General features: G+C 32.5%; 2 protein-coding genes across 5 annotated transcripts; one reads left to right on the top strand and one right to left on the bottom strand.

Moving 5' to 3' along the window:
• Window positions 1-874: 874 nt before the first annotated feature.
• LOC110704817 (F-box protein At3g58530-like) lies at window positions 875-19,899 on the bottom strand. Of its 2 annotated transcripts, none has more exons than XM_021882638.1 (12): window positions 19,514-19,885; window positions 19,357-19,416; window positions 18,600-18,683; window positions 13,509-13,639; window positions 13,344-13,419; window positions 3,721-3,791; window positions 3,532-3,618; window positions 3,367-3,439; window positions 3,231-3,298; window positions 3,071-3,139; window positions 2,633-2,738; window positions 875-2,405 (listed from the first exon to the last, which is right to left on the bottom strand). In XM_021882638.1, exons 1-12 carry the CDS (start codon window positions 19,721-19,723, stop codon window positions 2,340-2,342), a joined length of 1,101 nt encoding a protein of 366 aa, XP_021738330.1. In that variant the 5' UTR covers window positions 19,724-19,885; the 3' UTR covers window positions 875-2,339. The 2 variants fall into 2 exon arrangements, 1 of the variants encoding a protein (XP_021738330.1); XR_002508011.1 differs by having other exon boundaries at window positions 2,289-2,405; window positions 2,633-2,749; window positions 19,514-19,899.
• Window positions 14,270-17,894, top strand: LOC110704816. 3 transcript variants are annotated; one of them, XM_021882637.1, is made up of 4 exons: window positions 14,270-14,818; window positions 15,387-16,974; window positions 17,063-17,325; window positions 17,486-17,654. In XM_021882637.1, exons 2-4 carry the CDS (start codon window positions 15,389-15,391, stop codon window positions 17,554-17,556), a joined length of 1,920 nt encoding a protein of 639 aa, XP_021738329.1. In that variant the 5' UTR covers window positions 14,270-14,818; window positions 15,387-15,388; the 3' UTR covers window positions 17,557-17,654. The 3 variants fall into 3 exon arrangements, with proteins under 3 accessions (XP_021738329.1, XP_021738327.1, XP_021738328.1); XM_021882635.1 differs by having other exon boundaries at window positions 17,063-17,894; XM_021882636.1 differs by having other exon boundaries at window positions 14,270-16,974; window positions 17,063-17,894.
• Window positions 19,900-21,522: the final 1,623 nt, after the last annotated feature.

Here is a 21,522-nt window from a genome sequence, read left to right as displayed (position 1 = left end):
TGGCTTATATTGATTTAATTTTAATAATACTCTCTGATTTTTTATTTTTTCCTTTTGTACCTTTCTGGATCCGTCATTTGTATAGAAAAATTGATATTATATTGAAAATAAAATTCTAAACTAAAAGTTTTATTGAAAATAAAGCTCTAAAAAAAACTTTTTTATCCTACTAAATCATCCAAATTTTATTGAAAATAAAACACTAAAATAACTTTTATCTTACTGAATCTATCCAACTTTTTTATCCCATTCTTCAAAAAATATATTCAAATAAAACCTGCGTGTTATATTAATAATTAATTGTCATCTACGTGACGCGACACTTGGCGAAAAGTTGAAATGTCGAGTGTTGTTTTCTCCTAACCTAGCTAAAAGTTTAGCTTTATATATTAGGTATATGATAAGAAATATTACTTATAGAACATGTAGAAAATTTTTGAATACCAATTTATTTTATAAATGTAAATATAAATAAAAATAAGAAGAAATATATTTGTTTTATCGAAATAAATTGAATCAAATTAAAATACTTATGTCATATATAAAAGTTGGAAGATTAGATATCAGTGAAAAACAAATGGAATGAAAGGATTAAAGATGGAAGTCAGTGACACATGACGGTATGATGTTGTCTTTTAATAATATTATAGATTATAGATTAGGTATAACCCAAATGTAAACCAAACACCATATAAACACCCTCTTTATCTAGTCGTCAAGACTTCCTTTATGTGCCTTACAACACCGTTCAAAAAAAAAAAAAAAAAAGACTTCCATTATGAGTCATGACTTTAAATTAAGTTTGCTGCGTATGTAGGTAGATTTCAAGAAGTTTTAGCCTTAATGACCTTCAAACTTTTCAAACTTTGGGAGTTACACATGTACTAAAATAGATAGGAAATTTTGTCTGGAAAAACCTTTTAAAGTGAATTTTTTGTTCGGAAAAACCTGTTAAAAAAATTTTTAGATAGGAGAAACCTGTTTATAAAATTATTTTGTTGAGGACAGCCAAGTGACACTTTCCGACGTTGACTCTCCTTTTTCCGGCGTTGACTCGCCTTTTTCCCTCATGTGCGTGTCACGTGCCTCTTATTTTTCTAATCACACCCCCTTTTCCTAATTCCAATCTATTTTCCCTCCAATTAAACACACTCTCTCTCCTCTCTGTGAACCAGCCATTGTTGGAGTTCAGTTGATTCGAAGCAATTGAAGGCTTTCCCAACAAGTTTCGACTAGAGGAAAGTGCTTAATTTATCAATCTCTCATGTTTTCGATAGTTGAAAAAAAAATTAGGGGTTTTCCCCCTTTTAAAAATTTTCTCAATTATGCAGCAATTATGGTTCTAGGTGGTGATTTGAGGTGTGGGTGTGGCCACCCTGTGGCAAAGAGGACTTCATGGACTTAATGATGTAGCAGCCATGGCAGAGAAGTGATTAATTGCCTCGATGCTTGTTCACAGAGGAGAGGGAGAGTGTGTTTAATTGGAGGGAATTTTGAGTGGAATTAGGAAAAGAGGGGGTGTGATTAGAAAAATAGGAGGCACGTGACACGCACATGTGGGAAAAAAGCGAGTCAATGCCGGAAAAAGGAGAGTCAACATCGAAAAGTGCCACTTGGTTGTCCTCAACAAAAATAATTTATAAACAGGTTTCTCCTAGCCAAAAAAAATTTAAAAGGTTTCACCGAACAAAAAGTTCACTTCAAAAGGTTTTTCTAGACAAAATTTCCAAATAGATAAGATGTATCAAACGATTCAAACATCTCACTCATTCAACATACATTTTCATTCAATAATAAAGGCCCTACTGTGTCACTTAAGAAATAGTTGCCTATCAACACACAATACATTGAATACGAAGTTTCTCCAAAAAAAACACAAAAAATAAAAAATTACATCTAATTAGAAACAATGTTATGGGAGAAAAACCAAAAGTTGAACCTGAACGCTTCTCTTCCATCTTCATTGGAGACTCCAATTGATTCTGGATTTGTTTCGATTTTGCAATTTGTGTATATCTGGAAACTTGGAAAGGAATTTAGCACCCCATAATAAGTGCACATCAACTTCCTAGTGAAACTGCATATTATGAAGATATAAAATCACTCACTGAACATATCATGGCAATGACTCATGAGTTTCTACCACTATTGGAATGTAAAATTTCTTTTCCCACAATTGTATTCTGGGAAAAAGCTGCTGCATCACAATAAACACTACGGGTGATTCATCCAACAGTTGGAATGTGCTCTAATGTATTCGTTAGCACGTTTTCATAAGCTGTAAGCAGAAACTGTCCAGACACAGATTGATATCAGGATGTGGTCCAACAAGCATTGCACTAGCTGTGCACTTTAAAACACTCTAAAAGTGGGAACAGCTGAAGCAGTTCTTCACGGGTTCTTCTCTAAAAAAATGAAAAAAGGTAGATTAATGCAATGATCTTTCAGAAAAGCAAGAAAAGTTGATGTCAAAGATATGCTACAGACTAGACTTGGTTTTTTAAGTCCCATAATGTACTTGACATATTGGCACCCCAACATATTAATGGGAGTTTTAGACTAGACACAAATTTAATGTTAATGCATCCATTCACTCCAAAACGTAAGTGACGGTTGTAGAATACACACGTACCTTAATGTTAATGCACCCGTTCACATCAAGAGTTTTGAGTGTACTCGAACATGACCTTGAGAGTGCTTCGAGGCTCTGATCAGTCACCCCAAGAATTCCAAACAAGCTGTAGTTTTACTTCAGAAACATCAGATTGATGCCAAAAATAAGGTTTACATATCAATGCAGAAACTACTGAGAGGCTAGTTAATTCACATTCTAAATAACCATAATGTACGACGTTTGCAAATTATTGTTTAATAGACCACTGCAATAACAATAACAAAAATAATAATAACAATCACAATAACAATATTAATAAATTGAGAGGGGGGGGGGGGGGAGCAAAAAACACGTTGCAAACAAAAGTTCACAGTTTTAGATCCTGAGATACAAAGATTGAAGAGCTACAACACCTACAAGGTGGTCCCTAAATGATTTCAAGTTATGGTAAATTACCTAAGCAGCTCAAGGTAGGAGCATCCTTCCGCTAGGGCAATGACTCCAGCATCAGTGGCACGCACACACCTGTTGAAGGCAAAGATTGCAAGGTGATATGTATTTGCAACTTTGTTTTATTTAGCAAATATCTTTGGAGGAGGCCTTTAGCTTTTCTTACCAAGATAAATTAAGGTAGACCAAATAATTGCATTTGGCAATGCACATTAATCCTTGATCAGACAGATTCTACAGCACCAAAAACCTATAAGATTAGAGTTTCAACAATTGTCTTATCGTAAAGAAAATATTTCTACCTGAGCTCCACAAAGATCTAAGAACCTGAGTTGAGTAAGAAGTGACATACTCATGTAAACTTCATCAGTAAAGCTGAATAAAATAAACAAATTTGTCAGTATAAGAACATAGCATTAGGCATTAATAGGATTGAAAGAATAGTCAGATATGAAATTATCTATTACCTAGACAAGGCATACAAATTGAGGCTCTTAAGAGAGGAACAACTGCGCAGTATGTACTGCAAGCCACTATCACTGAGCTTGATGCACCTGTTTTCATAAGCAGTAATATGGGAATTAGACACATCACCAGAATTACAACCAACACACCCTTCATTAGTCTGATTCTTGCAATGCCTATACTACAATTACCTTGTAATGTTCAATGACTCGAGTTTTTGATAAGCGTCAGCAACAAGTTGCATACTTTTGTCAGAGATATTCTGGATCACATTTTATTGAATTATCCATTAGAAATGGGAAAAGGAAAGTAAACAGAAGCACAAATTTACTCACTGAGGAGCAACCCAAGCACATGATTTTATATCTTAAGTTTTGACCAATAGCTAAGTAGCTAACTAGTCAGAAGCATGTAGGAATGGCAACAAATTAGATTTTTGGGTCGGCCTTGCAGGATCCAGATCCGAACCAATTAACAATCGGGTCCAATGTACAAGTTCAATTCCGGATTAGACCCCAAATAACCATCCCTGGCTTTGGATCTGCCAGATTTCTAGACCTCTGAACGCCGGAACCCAGAATTCAAATCCGGGTAGTTTACGATTAACTTTACAAGGATTGGAGAGATTGATATACATAAATACAGCAAATGTCAAATTCGAAGATAACAAAAGAAAAAGGGAAATGCAACTTTATAGTTACATTGTAATCAGATAATCATATGGAGTAAAGATATCACTAAATTATGGAGTTTGATGCATATAATCGATGTTACTTGGACTCATGTGTAATGTTTGATTAGAGTACAGGTGTTCAAGTGTCCAAACTGCTTATTTATTGAAAATTTTGCATGATTTTTACCTAAAAGAAGTGTCCGAATGTTCTACCCATGTCCAAGTGTCAAGGATCTTAGACTGAAATTTGAGGTAAAGAGTTCGAGTAAAATGACATAGGATAGTTCTTCTAAAAGTAGAAACACAATCAAGACATCCAACTTGCATGAAATGAAGAACTCAAATTCCAAGTTAACATTAAATATACAATAACCATGTTACCCTTGGATTACTTTTTATACTCCTTCCACTCTCCTCCTCCCCCTCCCACTCTCACCACTAATAACCATAATACCACCACACACCTACTTCCGACATATTTTAGACAAGGCAAACAAATCAAACTTCCTAGTTGATACTATTTTGATATTAATGCGGCGACGGTCCGCATAAATTTCGAAAGCATTGGCAGGGAATATAAACCTTCCACGTAGGAGTGAGAGGTAAATTTTTCTATGTTCTTTGATTCATCAAAAAGTTTGTTTATACACTTGGATCATGGCACAAGGATCAAGCGTATATTTCAAGAAGCATGGTTTATGTTTTTGATACCATGGTACATGCATAGGCGCTTAAACTATGAGTCCTATTGCCATTTTCTATACATATATTTAGAGTTATTTTTTTATGGAATGTATTTTTCTTTAATCTAATTTTTAAAGGGGTAACTCAACCAAAAGCTTAAACTAATGGTTGAAGCCTAGGTTTATTTTATATACTCTATTACACCCTTTCACAAAACTTGGAGGAGACGCATTTACAACTATGGAGATTGGTTGAGACAGATTGATGCTGATGGAGGAGATGTTGTGAGCCATTTTTTTCGACTTAGTTTTGAGGCACATGTACACATTGAAGTCAACCGACCAGAAACCAATACCTTGACTCATGTTCATGGCACATCCTACATCACTACAATTGCTACATACACATCCATGGGTCATTGAAATTAAGGGCATGATCACCTTATATTCACTTATTCCAAATAAGTTCAGAGTTAATAAGTTCAAAATTAACGTACTCCTCACCTTATTTCCACTTATTATACTTTATAGAGTATGAAAATTACATCATATACCCGGGTGTACCATTGGGTGTACCACCCAATCAAAATACAAGGGTTTAAAAAACGCGGAAAGAACATTGTGTACAAATATAAAGTACACGAGCAAAATAATTCAAAACAAAATTTAAGGGATTGATTTGTTATTTATACTCTTTAATTTATGGATTTGATTTATTATTTACATTCCATATTACTTTTGGCAAACAAAATTTCATTTTTTATTAAGAAAGTGAAATTGAGTTTACATAGAGAAAGTAATCTTGGTAAATTTTGAGTTTCGAAATGATTCAATGTTATTACAAAGTTGATTTTATCGTTCTAATGAATCTTTTAATCCATAAATGTAATTGACGAATTCATTATTGAGAGAAAAGGTATCTTTCAATTTTTCATTTTTTTAATCTTTTTTTCTGCCTTTTGTGTTATTTTCGGAGGTTGAAGATATGTTTTTTTATATTATGATGAATGTTCTTTTTATTTCTTAGATTCATATTCATTTTTTAATTGGAATGAAATAACTCTAACCAATATGTTCTTTGTGTCTAAACTATACGTTCTTTACATTACAAAGAAAGTTCTTTAAGGTATATAGTTAAAACATGTTTTTTGGGTATCATTATATAATACGAAGTACTCCCTCCGTTTTTTTTTTTTTTATTATTTGCATCACTTGGGAATGCATGGAGTTTTAGGAAAGTAACATAATATTGTGAGTGAGTGAATAAATTATTATAGTAAAAGTAAGATAGGGACCATCAAAGAGAAAGTATGTGAGAGAGGATAGATATTTTTATTATTTAAGTGGGGACCATAGAAGAGAGAAAAATGATAAATAATTTGAGTGGGGTTTAAAGTAAGAGAGAGAAATGATAAAATATAATATAAAATTACCAAATATAGAAGTGATGCATTTAAAAAAACACCCATAAAAGGAAAGTGATGCAAATAAAAAAAACGTAGGGAGTACAAATTATGTTCTTTACACTTGAATAATATGTTATTCCATTTTATTTTGAAAATGAAATTTTGAATTTTGAATTTTTGAAATTTGAAAATGAAACCTTAGAATTATTTTTAGATGAAAATAATTTAAGATAGAGAAAATCTAGAAAATTGAATATTTTGATATAAATTGACATTAATGTGAGGTAAACTTCAACTAGCACTTATTAATTATCTTTTTTAAAAACTATTCCTCAAAAATCATTCTTTTATTTCAATGTTGTGTTATTTTATAAATTCATGATGTTTTTTAAAACTATAAGTTATGTTCTTTCCACGAACCACCAATTAGATAGAGTATTACTAATCAAGATTGCTTTTTTTTTTTTTTTTTTTTGTCTATTTTTATTGCTGTATTATCATCTGTTTCATACAAGAATAAAGTAACGTGTGCATTACCAAAAAAAAAAAAAAAAGTAACGTTATACTTCCTCCATTTCTTTATAGTTGCAACACTTTCCTAAAAAGGAAATGTTATAATAGTTGCAACACACTATAAAAGAAAAGGTTTTAATGGAGAAAATTGTACTATTATCTTTATTTTCAGCTCATGGTCCACTTGATTATGCTCCTAACAACCTCTTAACCCCATTTTAAGTGTATTATATCATGTGAGGTCCACTTTTCTTAAATACCGTGATAAAGTGTGTGTTGCAACCACAAAGAAACGAAGGAATAAGTTACGGAGGAATAAGTTATGATAAGACTGACATGACAATCATATAAGTTTTGCTTAAACAAAAGTCAAGCAAATAAATAAACCTATTCATATGATTATATGATGGTTATAGGTCAAATAATCAATTGTTCCTAAGCTATAAAATAGTGTTGTTGACATTGAGGTTTAAATAGTGATTAATAACTTAGTTAAGCTATAAAATAGTGTTGTTAACAATGAAGTTTAATAATTGTTCCTAAGCTATAAAATATTTACTATTCCTAGCTATAAAATAAAGATTAATAATGTTGTTAAAAGTAAAGTATCTACTATTCCTAAGCTATAAAATAGTGATTTTAGTTTCTTCAATTTGTTACCATTACTATAATATATATACACATACTTTTTCTTATTCAAAAACTAAAATTAGGCGTATCTTCACAAAACACCAAGGTATGAGAGCTTGTTTATGAGTTTCTTAAATCACTTTATTATTTTGATACTAATTTTCTATTTTCATACTACATATTTCAGGTTTTGTCAGAGGTAGTATCAATAACAGTGTACTTAGACAAACAAGCTACATAAGTTTATAATGCCTTTAATTTCTATTTTTGATTTTTATTGATTTTTTTCAATGGAATTTTTAAGCCTGATTCTAAAACAATCTTAGTTAGGAAAATTATGATTTCTATCTTACATTATCATTGACAATATTTTTTCCATATGTTAGTGTAATACGTGATACATGAATACATGATAGACAAATTTAGATGAGCACTAGTGAGACAGAATATAGATGCATGCTTGACGTGTTTTTTTTTTTACATCACATTTGTTCATTTCTTTTACATGTACATACGTTATTTCGTAGTATTTTTAGCTTCTATACTATACTAAAAAATATTAAATACAATACATCACATCCTGTAGCCCGTACTTGCATGAAAAGCTAAAGATACAATAAGGACAACATAAGAAATCAAAGAATCAAGTAAATAACATATGTAGTAGAAGTCCTAATTCTTTTTTTTTTTTTTTTCAATCACGAGATTTCATTAATTAAAAATAAGAACTATTTAGTAAGTGAATTGAACTTCACTAGCTCTCAGATGAAATATGGAGGCAAAGTAGCAGTTGCTTTTCTCATATTATTACAGATGGAATGGATGGTAAGTGAATTGAACAAGGATATGCTTTGCTAACTTATACGTAGTACTCCTTAAATATAAGAAAACATATATACGTATACGAACTTCTAAAATGACTAAATGAGTTGTGTACCTTTTTGTTTTTAAAGTAATACTTTAGACTGTTTGTTGCTTTGTGCATTTTTGCTCTTAACATCTATTTGTAAGTCCCAACATCACCCATATTAGTATTATACTAGTTAATATTGCTTTGAATATTTTATTTATTAACAAAACTACAATGACTTCCAAGGAAAGGACATCATGGAACAATGAGGATATTGAGATATTTTTGGATTTAGTAAAAGAAAACAAAAGGCCAAAAGGTGGCATGTACAACTGGGACACAATTTATTACATTTGAATGCACAAATAGGGAAAGACTTTGAAAAGAAACAAAAGGAAAGCTTGGAACGAACTTAAAAGTTGGACTGGAATTGGTTGGAATGAGTAAACAGGTTACCATGTGATTGATCCAAAAGATGAGAAGTGGAAAGCATTTATAAAGGTATTTGGGTTATGACTTTTGCTTTTCCTACTTATATTTTTGTTATTACTTGGAATAATATGTAACTTTTTTCTTTTTGTATTGGCTTATAAGAATTCTTCAAGCCTTCTAAAGAAATCCTAGATGTTTGAGAATAAGTTGTATGACATATTTGTTGGGACCATACAAACCAAACACAACCAACACATGATTCCTGTTCAAGATAACTCTAAGGAAGGTTCTGGGGATTCTGATGAAGAACTTAGAACCAAAGATGATGATATGGAAGATGTTGAAAGGTCAGGCTATGAAAGCAAGATCATATCTTCTAACAGATGTAAGAGTTCATATTGCACTGCTACCTCTAGTAGAAAGAGTGTGAAAGATGACATTGAAACTTGCATGGATTATTTAAGAAGAAACATGCAACTTGGTTCCTTTAAGACAATCTAGACCATCTCCATCAAAATATGAAAAATTGATTCAACAGTTAGCATTTTAGCAATTACAGAAAGTCTTTTATATTCCAGGTGTTGGAGTTCTTACGTAATCCAAATGAAAGTGATTTTTTTTTCTCTTTTGGACAACGAGAATCCTCTATTTGAGGAAAAAATCCAATTCCCCGATGATTGTTATAGGCCTAGCTTCAATGATAGTTTAGATCATGATTATTAAACTAACATAATAAGTCGTGTAAGATGGTTAGCACATGTTATTATAAAGTTTGGGTGCGTAAGTTTCATTTTTTTTTCAATATGGAATAAGTTAAAATTTGGTACTGCTTTATTTTGATAAATGTGTTTTTATTGTGATTTTCTGGAACTTTATTTTATTATGTTACAAAGGTAAGTACGAAGAGTCACATATTATTAATTACGTATTCGTGTTTTTTATTATATCTACTTTAGAGCAATGTTGTGATATTATAATCTTTAATGTGTTTTTTTCATCTAAAGCTTTGATTTCATAATCTTGTGATATTATTTGACCATATCAGAGTTTCAATGAATTACCACCATAAATTAAAAATAATTCATTATATTGGCCATTTTTCAAGGTAACAAATTTAATTTAGTGAGAATGTTTATCCTAGCAAGCTACATTTTTATCGTTCTTTAATTAAAAAAAAAATCTTCATTCTTAGGATTGTGTCGGAGCTTTAGATGATACTCATATACGTAGTAGAAGAAATTGTTGATGACGTTGGTGCTAAGCCATATAGAGGACGTAAAGGAAACAAAACATGGAGTGTCATGGCTTCGTGTTCATTTAACATGTTATTTACTTTTCTTAATGTGGGCTTATAAGGAAGAGCAAATGACACGACAGTTTAGACACATTGTTTAGGTGATGTTACCAAGAAATTCCCCCATCCACCTTCAAGTACTTTTTCAAGTTTAAAATTATTATTACTTAGAAAAATATGCTACCTTATTTTTAGTGTATAATAATGAATAGGAAAATACTTTTTAGTTGACTCAACATATCCACAAATACTATGGATATTAAAGCCCCATCTTAACAGACTTAGAGCATATGCCATATTTTGAAGAAAGGGGTCCACTTGTTGGAAACTTAGAGCATTATAATTTTCAACAATCCTCTTTACGTACAACAATTGAAAGATGTTTCGGCATATTAAAGAATAGATGGAAGATCTTAAAGATGATGCCACTGATTATAATATGTATGATAAACTAAGAAAAAAAGCTATGAACCGTGTTCGAAAAAAAAATAACAAAAGATATATGGGAGTCAGTTAGAGATGTCATAGAGGATGATACGGAAGAAGGAAGTGATGACGGATGATGATTATGAAACAAACTTTTAGAAGAATAGAATTACATTTGGTGTTATTACTACATACACTTTTAATTGTTTTTTTTTTAATTGAAATAATAAAAATGCTAATATTTTCATATATTAATGCTTTTATTATATTGTTATATACTTATATTACCAATATATTATACAGTAAGTTCCAAGAATGTCTAATATGATCTTATAAGTGTTAATAAGGTCAAATAAGTGTTAATAAGGTTTAATAAGTTGAAATAAGTTTAGATAAGGGTTGATAAATTCAGATAACTAAAAATCGGGTAAATAGAACACACCCTAATTCAATGTATAAGACCAAAAAATACAAGATGCCTTTATAGAAATTGACGACCTACACACTTTATTAAGGACGAAAAAACTATTATCTACACATGGATATTAGATAAGAACCAAATCTCTAACATTGAATGTACACTATCTAGTATCTACACTACAAGTGTTTACATTGGCGAGGTAAAGCACATCATTTGTCCAATGTCTCAAGAATTTTGCCTTCTGCAAGATTAGCCAAGTCGTCTTTCTCAGGAATGAGGAACTACCTTTACCAGCTATTCTTAAATGTATCGCCCATGGTTGTACTTCCAATAATTTTAAGAACTCTAGGCGTCAATTTGTAAACAAATGGTTCCTAGAAGGGCTTTTCATTTTACCAATTATCATCATCAAACTGACAACCTTTGTTAATGAAAAGTTTGCAACTACAATGTTTTCACGTTGGCTATTCCACAATACTAATATCTATATTTTTCTCCTCTGCCTCTAGCACCACCATTACATTGCAAATACCAACCATTGTAGTTGTAAGAATACAGAACTTGAAAGTTGAGGCTTATGGTGATTTTCTTTGTGAATTTCAATGCATCTTGGTATGTCGGTAAAATCTCATTCGGTTGGAAATGTAGGTAATAATTAGGAAAATTGGCTTAAAATAATACCAACTATTAACGGTGTGTGCGAAGTAATACAACCTCAACTATTTGCTATTAGGTTTGCACTGTATGTGCAAAATGGTATGCCAACCACCGATAAAGGCATCTTAAGGAATATTACTTCCATATTCATTATTATATTATAGTTATTATAATTTTTTAATATTAAAGTTTTTTTTTTTCCAAAACACATTTTATGTTAATAATTTCCTCCTATAAAAGTAAATAAAGTATTTAAATGCATTATTATATTGATATAATTAGTTTCAAAAAATGTATTAAAAACCAAAAATTAACATAATATTTCCTTTGTTTTTTATACTTACAACACACCTTTTGACATGCTTGAAAAAATTATTATACTATGTAAGCGAACAAATTATGCTACGAGTTTTATTCGTAGCAACTTACACTTTTTTTTTTTAAACATAACACTTTTTTCTTATTGGTGGTAAAATTTTGTTAGTTAATTTGTACGTTAACTAGTCTAATCTCTCTCGTAAAGTGTGTGTCATGTCAAAATAATGTGTTATTGTAAATAAAAATGTAGGAATTATGTATTTTGGAAAAATATTAATAATTAATACAAAAATAATATAATAATGAATATGGACGAAATATTCCTGAACCTTCTCTGATGGCGCACCATTTTGCACATATATTACAAAAGGTGGTACTACTGAAAGCAAATAACTGAGGTCGTATTATTTTGCACCCACTGATAATAGTTGGGATTATTTTAAGCCAATTTTCCTAATAATTAACGTCACCACTACCAAAATCTTAATAGGGAACCTATAATTAGAAAGATCTAGTTAAGAATTTATAAACAGTATTACCTCAACTCCTCAAGTAAATTATTTTTAAAATATAGTAATAGATTTACAAGAAGAATATGGGATAACTAATCGCAGGACTCAAAGAATTCCAAGCAAAAATTTGTGAGCAACTATCTCATCATGATCCCTATAATGGGAAACTCATGTAATTAACAATGACATGGCTTGATATTGCTAATAGAGTACATGTGCTCAGGCTCTGCAGTTTACTTCCAATCAGCTAAAAGTGTTTTGTGGTATCTCTCTAAATCACCTAATCAAGTCCTGCTTGTTAGTCCAATGCTCAACTCAATGCTTTTTGTGGTAGTGATTGGGTTGGGGTTCCATTCACAAGAAATTCAGCCTCATCCTCCGGCTTATGTATTTTTGCTTTGGAAGAAAAAGACAGTCTATTGTCACTTTTATCTGTTTCTAAGGGAAGGTTGTAGAAAATTCTAAGGCTAGTTGTCACACTTTCAGTGGTTGCAAGATGTGTGACCTAGATATCCTTGCAAAGGGGTTGCGTCTCTAATTCTCTATTTAAATCCTTGTAATGCTCATTGATGAGCTAAGCTGAACGAATGTAAAAATATTTGGATTGAAGGAAAAGTCTACTTTACTGTTTTGTTGGAATCCATGAGTATATACTGTCTACACAAATTAAATGCAAGAATCAAGATTACTAAAGAATGAGATAAATCTATGTGTAATACCTAGAAACAAAAAGTTTAAAATAAATAAATTTTGCAACTGTGATAAGCAACTCGTTGATACAAAGAAAACAGGATATATCTCATGCACTGTTAATTCACTAATACAATTGTAAGAGATTGGGGATGATAATGCACTTCGCTACCTAGTTTGTAAAATAGGCCAAAATGCACCATTTTCATGTATTAAATTGTCTATTTCTGTTAGTGGTTTGCAGGGGTCTACCAAATTGAGTAACATTATGTCATGATAAACAAGAATCATATCTAAATGAATTTATACCTTACAACCACTGAAATTCAAATCGATAACGTGTTTGCAATTCTGAACTAGATGCTGCGTGCCAACATCCGTTACCCTAGAACAAGCAATAAAATTATCAGCCAGAACATAGATAGTATTCCAGATTAGTAACTTAAACTGTTAATGAATACATTAGATACATACCTAACATTCCAATATATTGAAAAGACTCTCATGTTTGAACATGCGCTAGTAATGGCTTCAACTCCTTGATCAGATATCTTCTGGCATCCATTTAAGTTCAGTATCTCTAAATTCTGAAGAGAGCTGGAGCACTGCCCAATCATGGAATTAAGTCACAACAGATAATGGTAAAGCAGAGCACATATGATGCAGTATTCAAATCCTTAAATTAAAAAATAAGATAAACCACAGAAATAACAACAATAATAACCTGGCCCTTGCTCTTTTTAGCTACACTTGGCACCGCAGTAAATAAGCAAATTTACAAGTATAAATTTAGACAGATTCACTTCAAAACTGAGGCAGTGAGGCCAATATATTAGCCATAGTACATGTGGTAAGACTGGTAAATAGAGCTTTTGGTTGCTTTCAAGTATCGTTTTACAGTTGAAACTAATGTTCAACTATTTCAAACAGCAGAAATGATTACACATTTATCATCTAACTAAAAAACTAACTAATTTTTACCTACAGAAATAAATGCACCCCCAATGATTATTTCACTTGATATTCACTTATTTAAACTTACTATAAACTTGTTGGAATCAATTTGAACTTATTAGAGATTATTGTAGTGTATATTGAACTGAGTATACACTTGTAAAAAGTAAAACTGATATGATACGATTAGAACTTATCTAAATTTGTCTTTCCAAAACTTCTAAATTTTTTAGGTGAAGACAATATAGCCTTAAAGTACTAATCAATGAGTATTAGCAACCTGTGAAGCACGGACACGCCACCTAGCTGAGGTGTCCGTGTCGACACGCGTGTCCGACACCGACACGGGTGGGACACGGTGCGATACGTGTCCGACACTTCAAAATCCGTGTCCCTATTTTTTTAAAAAAAAAACGTCATGGACACGGACCGTGTCTCCCTATGACACGGCCCGTTTTATGTTGGACACGCCATTTTGTTATTCCAGCCCAACTCCCTCAGTTTCTTTTTTCTCAAACCCTCCTGCTTTCAATCTTCCTCTTCACGAGTTCATTCTTCCTCAACCTTCTCAAACCCAAATCGCCGCCGACTGAAGTCGCCTGACCGTCGCCCACCGTCCACCGTCACAGCGTCAGTCGTCGGCTCGTCGCTCGTCGCAACTCGCAAGTCCTCACTCCTCAGTCATCACGAAACCTGGCCACTTTAATACTCTATTCCTTCAATCCTTTGTCGACTCGCCGTCAGCCCGTCACTCGTCGGCTCGATCGTCGCTCGTCGCCGCCGTCCAGGCGTCACTCTCGTCGGTGCTCTCAGCCTTCTCACTTTCTCAGGTATTCCTCTCAATCTCTCATTCTCGTTTTAAATTTTTAATTTTATTTCATTCCTTCACTTCACGATTTGCTTAAATTGGCTAATTTCAGTAATTTGTATCATGGTTTTGCCGTTTTGTGGTTCAATTACTTCAATATTATGTTCTAGATTAAGAGATATGTAGTGTTTTATGGTTTTCGTTTTTGTTATTTGTTTACCCCTTTTGAGTTTTGACCATTTTTGGGTTTAAAAACTTGCTTTCAGACTTTCAGTTAGTCTAAACTATTGTGCATTTTTGTGATTTTTGTGATCATTTAGTCTAAACTTTATGCTTGCCCTTCAACTGCTGCATTAGTGCATTGATATATATCATATATGTTGTGTATGTTAGTGCCCATTGTTTTGGAGAAATAATATGCATGTGGATACTGTATATATAAATGAAACAGTACTCTATATTTCTAACATTTACACTATAAACTTATACATATAACACATGTGCATTGTGTAATTTGATTGTGTTGTTTGAGCTAAACTATAAATGTTTGATTTGCTGAAAATGTATTGTTGTCTTGTTGAAATTGTCAGGAATGTCTTCTAGTGGTTCTAGTGCCTCTGCTTCGTGCAATGTTAGTGGTAGTAGTAATTCATCTGAGTCTAAGGACCCCTACCCTTTGTGGAAGTTTGTTGTTAAGGGTGATAAAATATCGGGTGGTGGAGGAAATTATAATTGGAAATGTAACTTTTGCGGCGAAGTTAAAAATGGTTCATACACTAGAGTGAAAGCTCATTTGCTAGGTGAACAAGGGAAAGGGATTCAAACTTGTAATAAAGTGAAAATTGATGACCTTGCTAAACTAAGATCGCTTCATCGTGAATCCGAGGATTATAAAAAATCTTTGTTACCAAAAGTTCCACCTTTTTCAAATGAACCCATATCTTCTCACACATCAAATGAAGCTACATCAATGAGACTAGGTTCATTTGATAATGTAAAGAAGAGGAAATCAAAAAATACAATTTCTGATGCTTTTAATGTGAAATCTCGTGACCACTTGGATTCTGAAATTGCTAGAATGTTTTACACAGGGGGGTTGCCTTTTAATCTTGCTAGAAACCCTTACTATGTTAGTTCATATACAATGGCTGCCAATTCTAATCTCTCTGGTTATAAGCCTCCCGGATACAACAAACTTAGAACAACTTTGCTTTGTAAAGAGACAGAAAATGTGGATAGGTTATTACAACCTATGAAAGCCACATGGAAAACAAAAGGTGTTAGCATTGTTAGTGATGGGTGGAGTGATCCACAAAGAAGGCCTTTGATTAACATTATGATTGCTTCTGAAACGGGTCCTATGTTTATGAAAGCTATTGATTGCTCGGGTGAGATTAAGGACAAAGATTTCATTGCTACCTTACTAAGTGAGGTGATTGATGAAATTGGAGATCAAAATGTTGTTCAAATAATCACAGATAATGCAAGTAATTGTAAGGCTGCAGGGGAATTGGTTGAGGGTAGGTATCCTCATATATATTGGACACCATGTGTTGTTCATACACTTAATCTTGCAATGAAAAGCATCTGTGCAGCTAAGAATGTGTTGAATAATGTTGAAGTATATGATGAATGTAATTGGATAACGGAAGTTCATGCAGATGCCTTGTTCATTAAAAATTACATAATGAATCATTCGATGAGGCTTTCAATGTTCAATAAGTTTTCGCCATTAAAACTACTTTGCATTGCCGACACTCGTTTTGCTTCAATTGTGTGCATGCTTAAAAGGTTGAAACTCCTTAAAACATCACTTCAATCAATGGTTATTAGTGAGAATTGGTCCTTATACAAGGATGATCGACGCGGGCAAGCCTCACATGTAAGGGAAAAGATTTTGGATGAAATATGGTGGGAAAAAGTTGATTACATTCTTGATTTTACACGCCCAATCTATGAGATGATTAGGGTTTGTGACACCGACAAATCTTCCTTGCATTTGGTTTATGAAAGATGGGACATTATGGTTCAAAAGGTGAAAGATGCCATCTACAAGAAAGAGGGTAAACTAGATTATGAACAATCTACCTTCTTTAATGTAGTTAAAGGGATTCTTAGTAGTCGTTGGAGTAAGGGTAGTACTCCACTTCATTCATTAGCACATTCTTTGAATCCAAGGTAAGTTTTACTTATTTAATTCATCTTTATTTATTTTTCCTTGTTTTTTATTTAATTTCTTATGGCTATTCTTATTTTGTTGTTAAAGATTTTACACGGAAGAATGGCTTAATGAGGTCCCGGGACGAGTTGCTCCAAATGCCGACAATGAAATTTCCACACAAAGATTACAATGCTTTCGAAGGCTTTTCCAAAGTCCCGATGAAAGATTCAAGATCAACACGGAATTTGCAATATTCTCACAAAAATCAGAGGGGATCTTTCTCAACATTGATTGCATGCATGATATGGCTTTGATGGATGCTAAAAATTGGTGGGCAACTTATGGTTCCCAAGTGCCTATGCTTCAAGGTTTGGCTTATAAGCTATTAGGTCAACCTTCTTCCTCTTCTTGTAGTGAAAGGAATTGGAGCACCTATAAGTTTATTCATTCTTGCACTAGAAATAAGCTTACTCCTAAACGTGCTCAAGACTTGGTATACATTCATAACAACCTTCGATTACTTTCTAGGAGAAGTGAAGAATACACTAAGGGGAGATCTAAGTTGTGGGATGTGGGTGGAGATGAGCATGACAACCTAGGAGAGGTTGGTATTCTAGAGATGGCCGAGCTCTCACTTGATGAACCCGAGATGGAGAATATGATTTTTGATGATGTACTTGGTGATGGTGAAGAATGAAACTATTAGTACTTTTGTTTATTTTATTTATGATTTGTAAAACTATTATTAAGACATGTATTTGGTTTGATGGTTTCTTGATATGTATGAGACTACGTTCGTACACTTTGTTTATTTACTTGTTTTAACAAAATTGTGTGTTTTGAGGCTAATTATTTAGTGTTTTATTGAATAGGTTGTCAAATTCTCGTTTTTTTGATATATTATATGCCTTGTTATATGCCGTACCCGTGTCCCCTATTTCAGGATTGCCGTTTTCCCGTGTCCGTATCGTGTCCGTGTCCGTGTCCGTGTCGGTATCCGTGCAACATAGTTAGCAACTGGGTTGCAATTCAATATTACCCAAGGAATATTGCTAAACTAAAAAATATGACAAAAATATACTCTTAAATCTAAATAATTCCTTGAGTAAAAGTTTTCCTTACACTTTTACATTCTTAATCAGTAAAGACTAAAGAGGATCCAGGCATGCCAAAGAATATAAATGATTTAGTTACAGATTCCTAGTCCCACCATGCTATGCAACATAGGATCAACTTAAAGCTATATATATTCTTGTATCTTAATATCAAATTTCAAAATAGCTCTTCAGAATTTCAGATTCACTACATAATAAGAGCTACAAACATGTCCAAAATTACTAATGGTATTGGCCACCGTATAATCTTACAAGGGTAGCCATCCATGTTAGTAAATAATCATCCTATATTGGTTGAAAAAAGTGTTGCCATAACATCTGTGTAAACTAATATATAATACAACTAACCACTTTCCTTCCCCCGTTAGGTGTTTTTAGCTCTTAAAAACTTTGTTATGAAATGCTTTGATAGTCTTTTGCATTACAATACTAGATGGAAAGCACTCAAGCCATTTAATAGGGTTAACAAACCTACCGAACTTCTAAACAATCAAATAATACATGGACCTCTCAAATTCAGCTCTCACCTTATTTTTGAGGAGTTCAAGATGCTTGTCTTCAAGATCTTGTGCAAATTCAAGGTTAATTTGCTTCACATGCTTATACCTAGGCTGCAACAATAAATTTCAGCATCAGCTAATCAATTATCCAACTTCACAACAGAATTCCAGTAACACAACAGTACTCAAATTTTGCAATTTTCTAAAATCATAAAAAAAAAAAAAAGAAAAAAAGAAAGAAAAGAAAAGAAAAGAAAAAGAAAATATAGAAACACCGCATCAAATTGAGTGTAAAATTGAACTGAAATCACGCAAAATTGATCAAATTAACTAACCAGAGAAAGAGAGCAGCAAATATCACACGACAATCAAACTCCATAACACACAACAATACTCAAATTTGCAGTTCTTAAATTCATATAAATACACAATCATAGCAATCAAATTGAATTTAAAATAAAATAGAATTTAAATCGCAGAAAATAGCAAATGTCATAATCAGAGAAAGAGCAGGTAAAATCACACTCAATAACACACGACAATACTCAACTTTGCAATATTAAATTCATACAAATTCAATCATAGCAATTGAATCGATTGTAAAACTGAACTGCAAATCGCAGAAACTCGAACAAATACTGAAAAAAGAGCAGCTTCACACTCAGTAACAAACAACAATACTCAAATTTACAGTTCTCAAATTCAAACAAAATCACAATAATAGTAACCAATATCTTAATGTAATTTGAACTGAATTTGCGCAAAATCGAGCAATCAAACTAACCAGAGAAAGAGCAGCTACTAGCCGATTTCCGGCATTGTTCAACTCATGAAAATCAAGAACCTGCAGAAGAAAATTCAACCACATAAACAACCAAATTCTCTGCAAATTCATCAAAAACAACTCTTTGATTGATAGAATGTGAGAGACAAAAGACGACCTGCCAGAGAGAAGGATTAGAGGCGAGAGTGCGATAAAGCCAAGGGCTAACGAGTAAGAGAGAGATGAGGTCGCGCTGAGGAAGCTTGGAGCTGACGATTATGAAAACCCTTGGTACAGTCTCTTTCCTCCATTGAAGCTGAGGAAGCTCTTCTTCTGGTGCGACTGATTTTGGTGAGTCTTCTTCTCCGCCATTGAAGTTGTGCTCCATTTCTATTTTTGTTCGGATGGAAGGGCTGGAGCTTATTTGGGTCGACTATTTTTTTTATAGATTACCACTCAAAATCGGGGTGTATATACGAACGTAAACGAGGGTAAATTTGTGAATATATTTCCCCTCGTAACATAATTATAGCTTTTTTTTATTCTTTAAATGATAAAAGTAAAATACTAAAATAACACATAAATCAATATACCTGGGTTCACTTAAGTAAAATTAATTTTACTTCACCAAAATCTTAGATCGGCATGAAGTTTTATGCGGTGGGTTGAATTTGTTAAAAATTTGTGCAAGAGAGGTCTGTTGAGAAATTAAAAAAATGATAATAATTGAAGGAAACCCATAATTGAATAGTTTATGTAAAATTAAGGGGTATGAGAGAAGAAAAACAATTTTAAAAAAATGTGAGTTAGGTATGAGTGGAGACTATGTGAAGATAGAGATATAGTAATACAGTACTCACTTTTTATATTCATTGATAGTTAGAGCAACTCCGATGGTTGTAATTAGGGACTTACTTGTAATAGTAAATAATCTCTAACTACTAGCTTGATCATTTTGGAGCTAAAAAATACAATTAGCTTGGCCAAGCAAAGAAAAAAAACTTGCCAAAAAAAAATAGAATAAATAAAATGATATAAAAAAGTTAATTAAGGAGGTAGGATTCATTTAAGTAGTAATATAATAGCTAGTCATTAGAGCTCAAAGTAGCTAAATGATACGGAGTATAGCTTAAAAGTGTATGTGACATGGCAAGCTAATTTGACAATTAGCTTACTATTGGAGTTAATCTTAGAGATATTTTTAGTCAAATATAATTTTTTATAATTTATATTTATTGTTAATTAGAGATATTATTAGTCCCCGTAAAAATAAAAAAAATAAAAAATAAAATAAAAAGTAACGTGTTGGCAAGTGTAATGGCCAACATAAAACACTTTTATAAAAATCGGAGGGAGTATAAAGTATTTCCATTTTAAAATATAGAGTATTTCCTGTTTCGGGGTCTTTTGTGTCCCTCATGAGAGTTACAATTCCAAGACCGGATTCTGGACGCATATACTTGCAAAACAACGGATACTCCTGTTGGGTGGGGTTCTGCCTCCGACGATCAAGTTAGAACGTATATGGAGTCTGTAAAAAGTGCGGAAAGTAAAGTATTTTCTCGGATTCCGAGAGATATTTGCAATTAATGATTTGCTCTGTTTTCGTGAATATTCTGAATGTGCTCCCAGGTGAGAACATCTCCCTATTTATAGGGTCTCGAAATGCGTGACGCCATCCTAGGTTACGAAAACCTAGGAATGGTGGGCTATCTTGGGAATTGGGCCAGAAAGGCCGCCTTTTTTCCCAATGATAGGGGATGCCACGTGGCAGCAGAGGATTAGTTCAATTTGAACCTCTTTGAAGGTGACACTTGTCACCATCTAATTGGGCCACATGGCCTTGTGTATTTTTACCCAAAACATTTCCATTTCAAAAAAATAGATGGACTATAGAGTATTTCCATTATAGGAAATGTTGCAATTATAAAAAGCAATCAGTAATAATCAGAAAATATAAATTATAATCATTTTTACTAATTTAAATAAATAAAAAAAAAAGCAATTAGTGATAACCAAAAAATATAAATTGTAATAATTTTAAATAAATTAAACTTCATTTGTAAAACAATAATTTAAGTTAAGATCAACAAAAATGATTTAATTTTAGTAAAAAATATTTGACTTCGGCAAAATATGGTAATTGAAAATACTTCCTCCGCTTTTAAGTGAAACATTTTGACTTTA

The sequence above is a fragment of the Chenopodium quinoa genome, unplaced genomic scaffold (genome assembly GCF_001683475.1).
Source record: "Chenopodium quinoa cultivar QQ74 unplaced genomic scaffold, ASM168347v1, whole genome shotgun sequence".
Classification (NCBI taxonomy): Eukaryota; Viridiplantae; Streptophyta; class Magnoliopsida; order Caryophyllales; family Amaranthaceae; genus Chenopodium; species Chenopodium quinoa.
The sequence above is the reverse complement of the archived record's forward strand: the minus strand, read 5'-3'. Positions and strand labels throughout refer to the sequence as shown.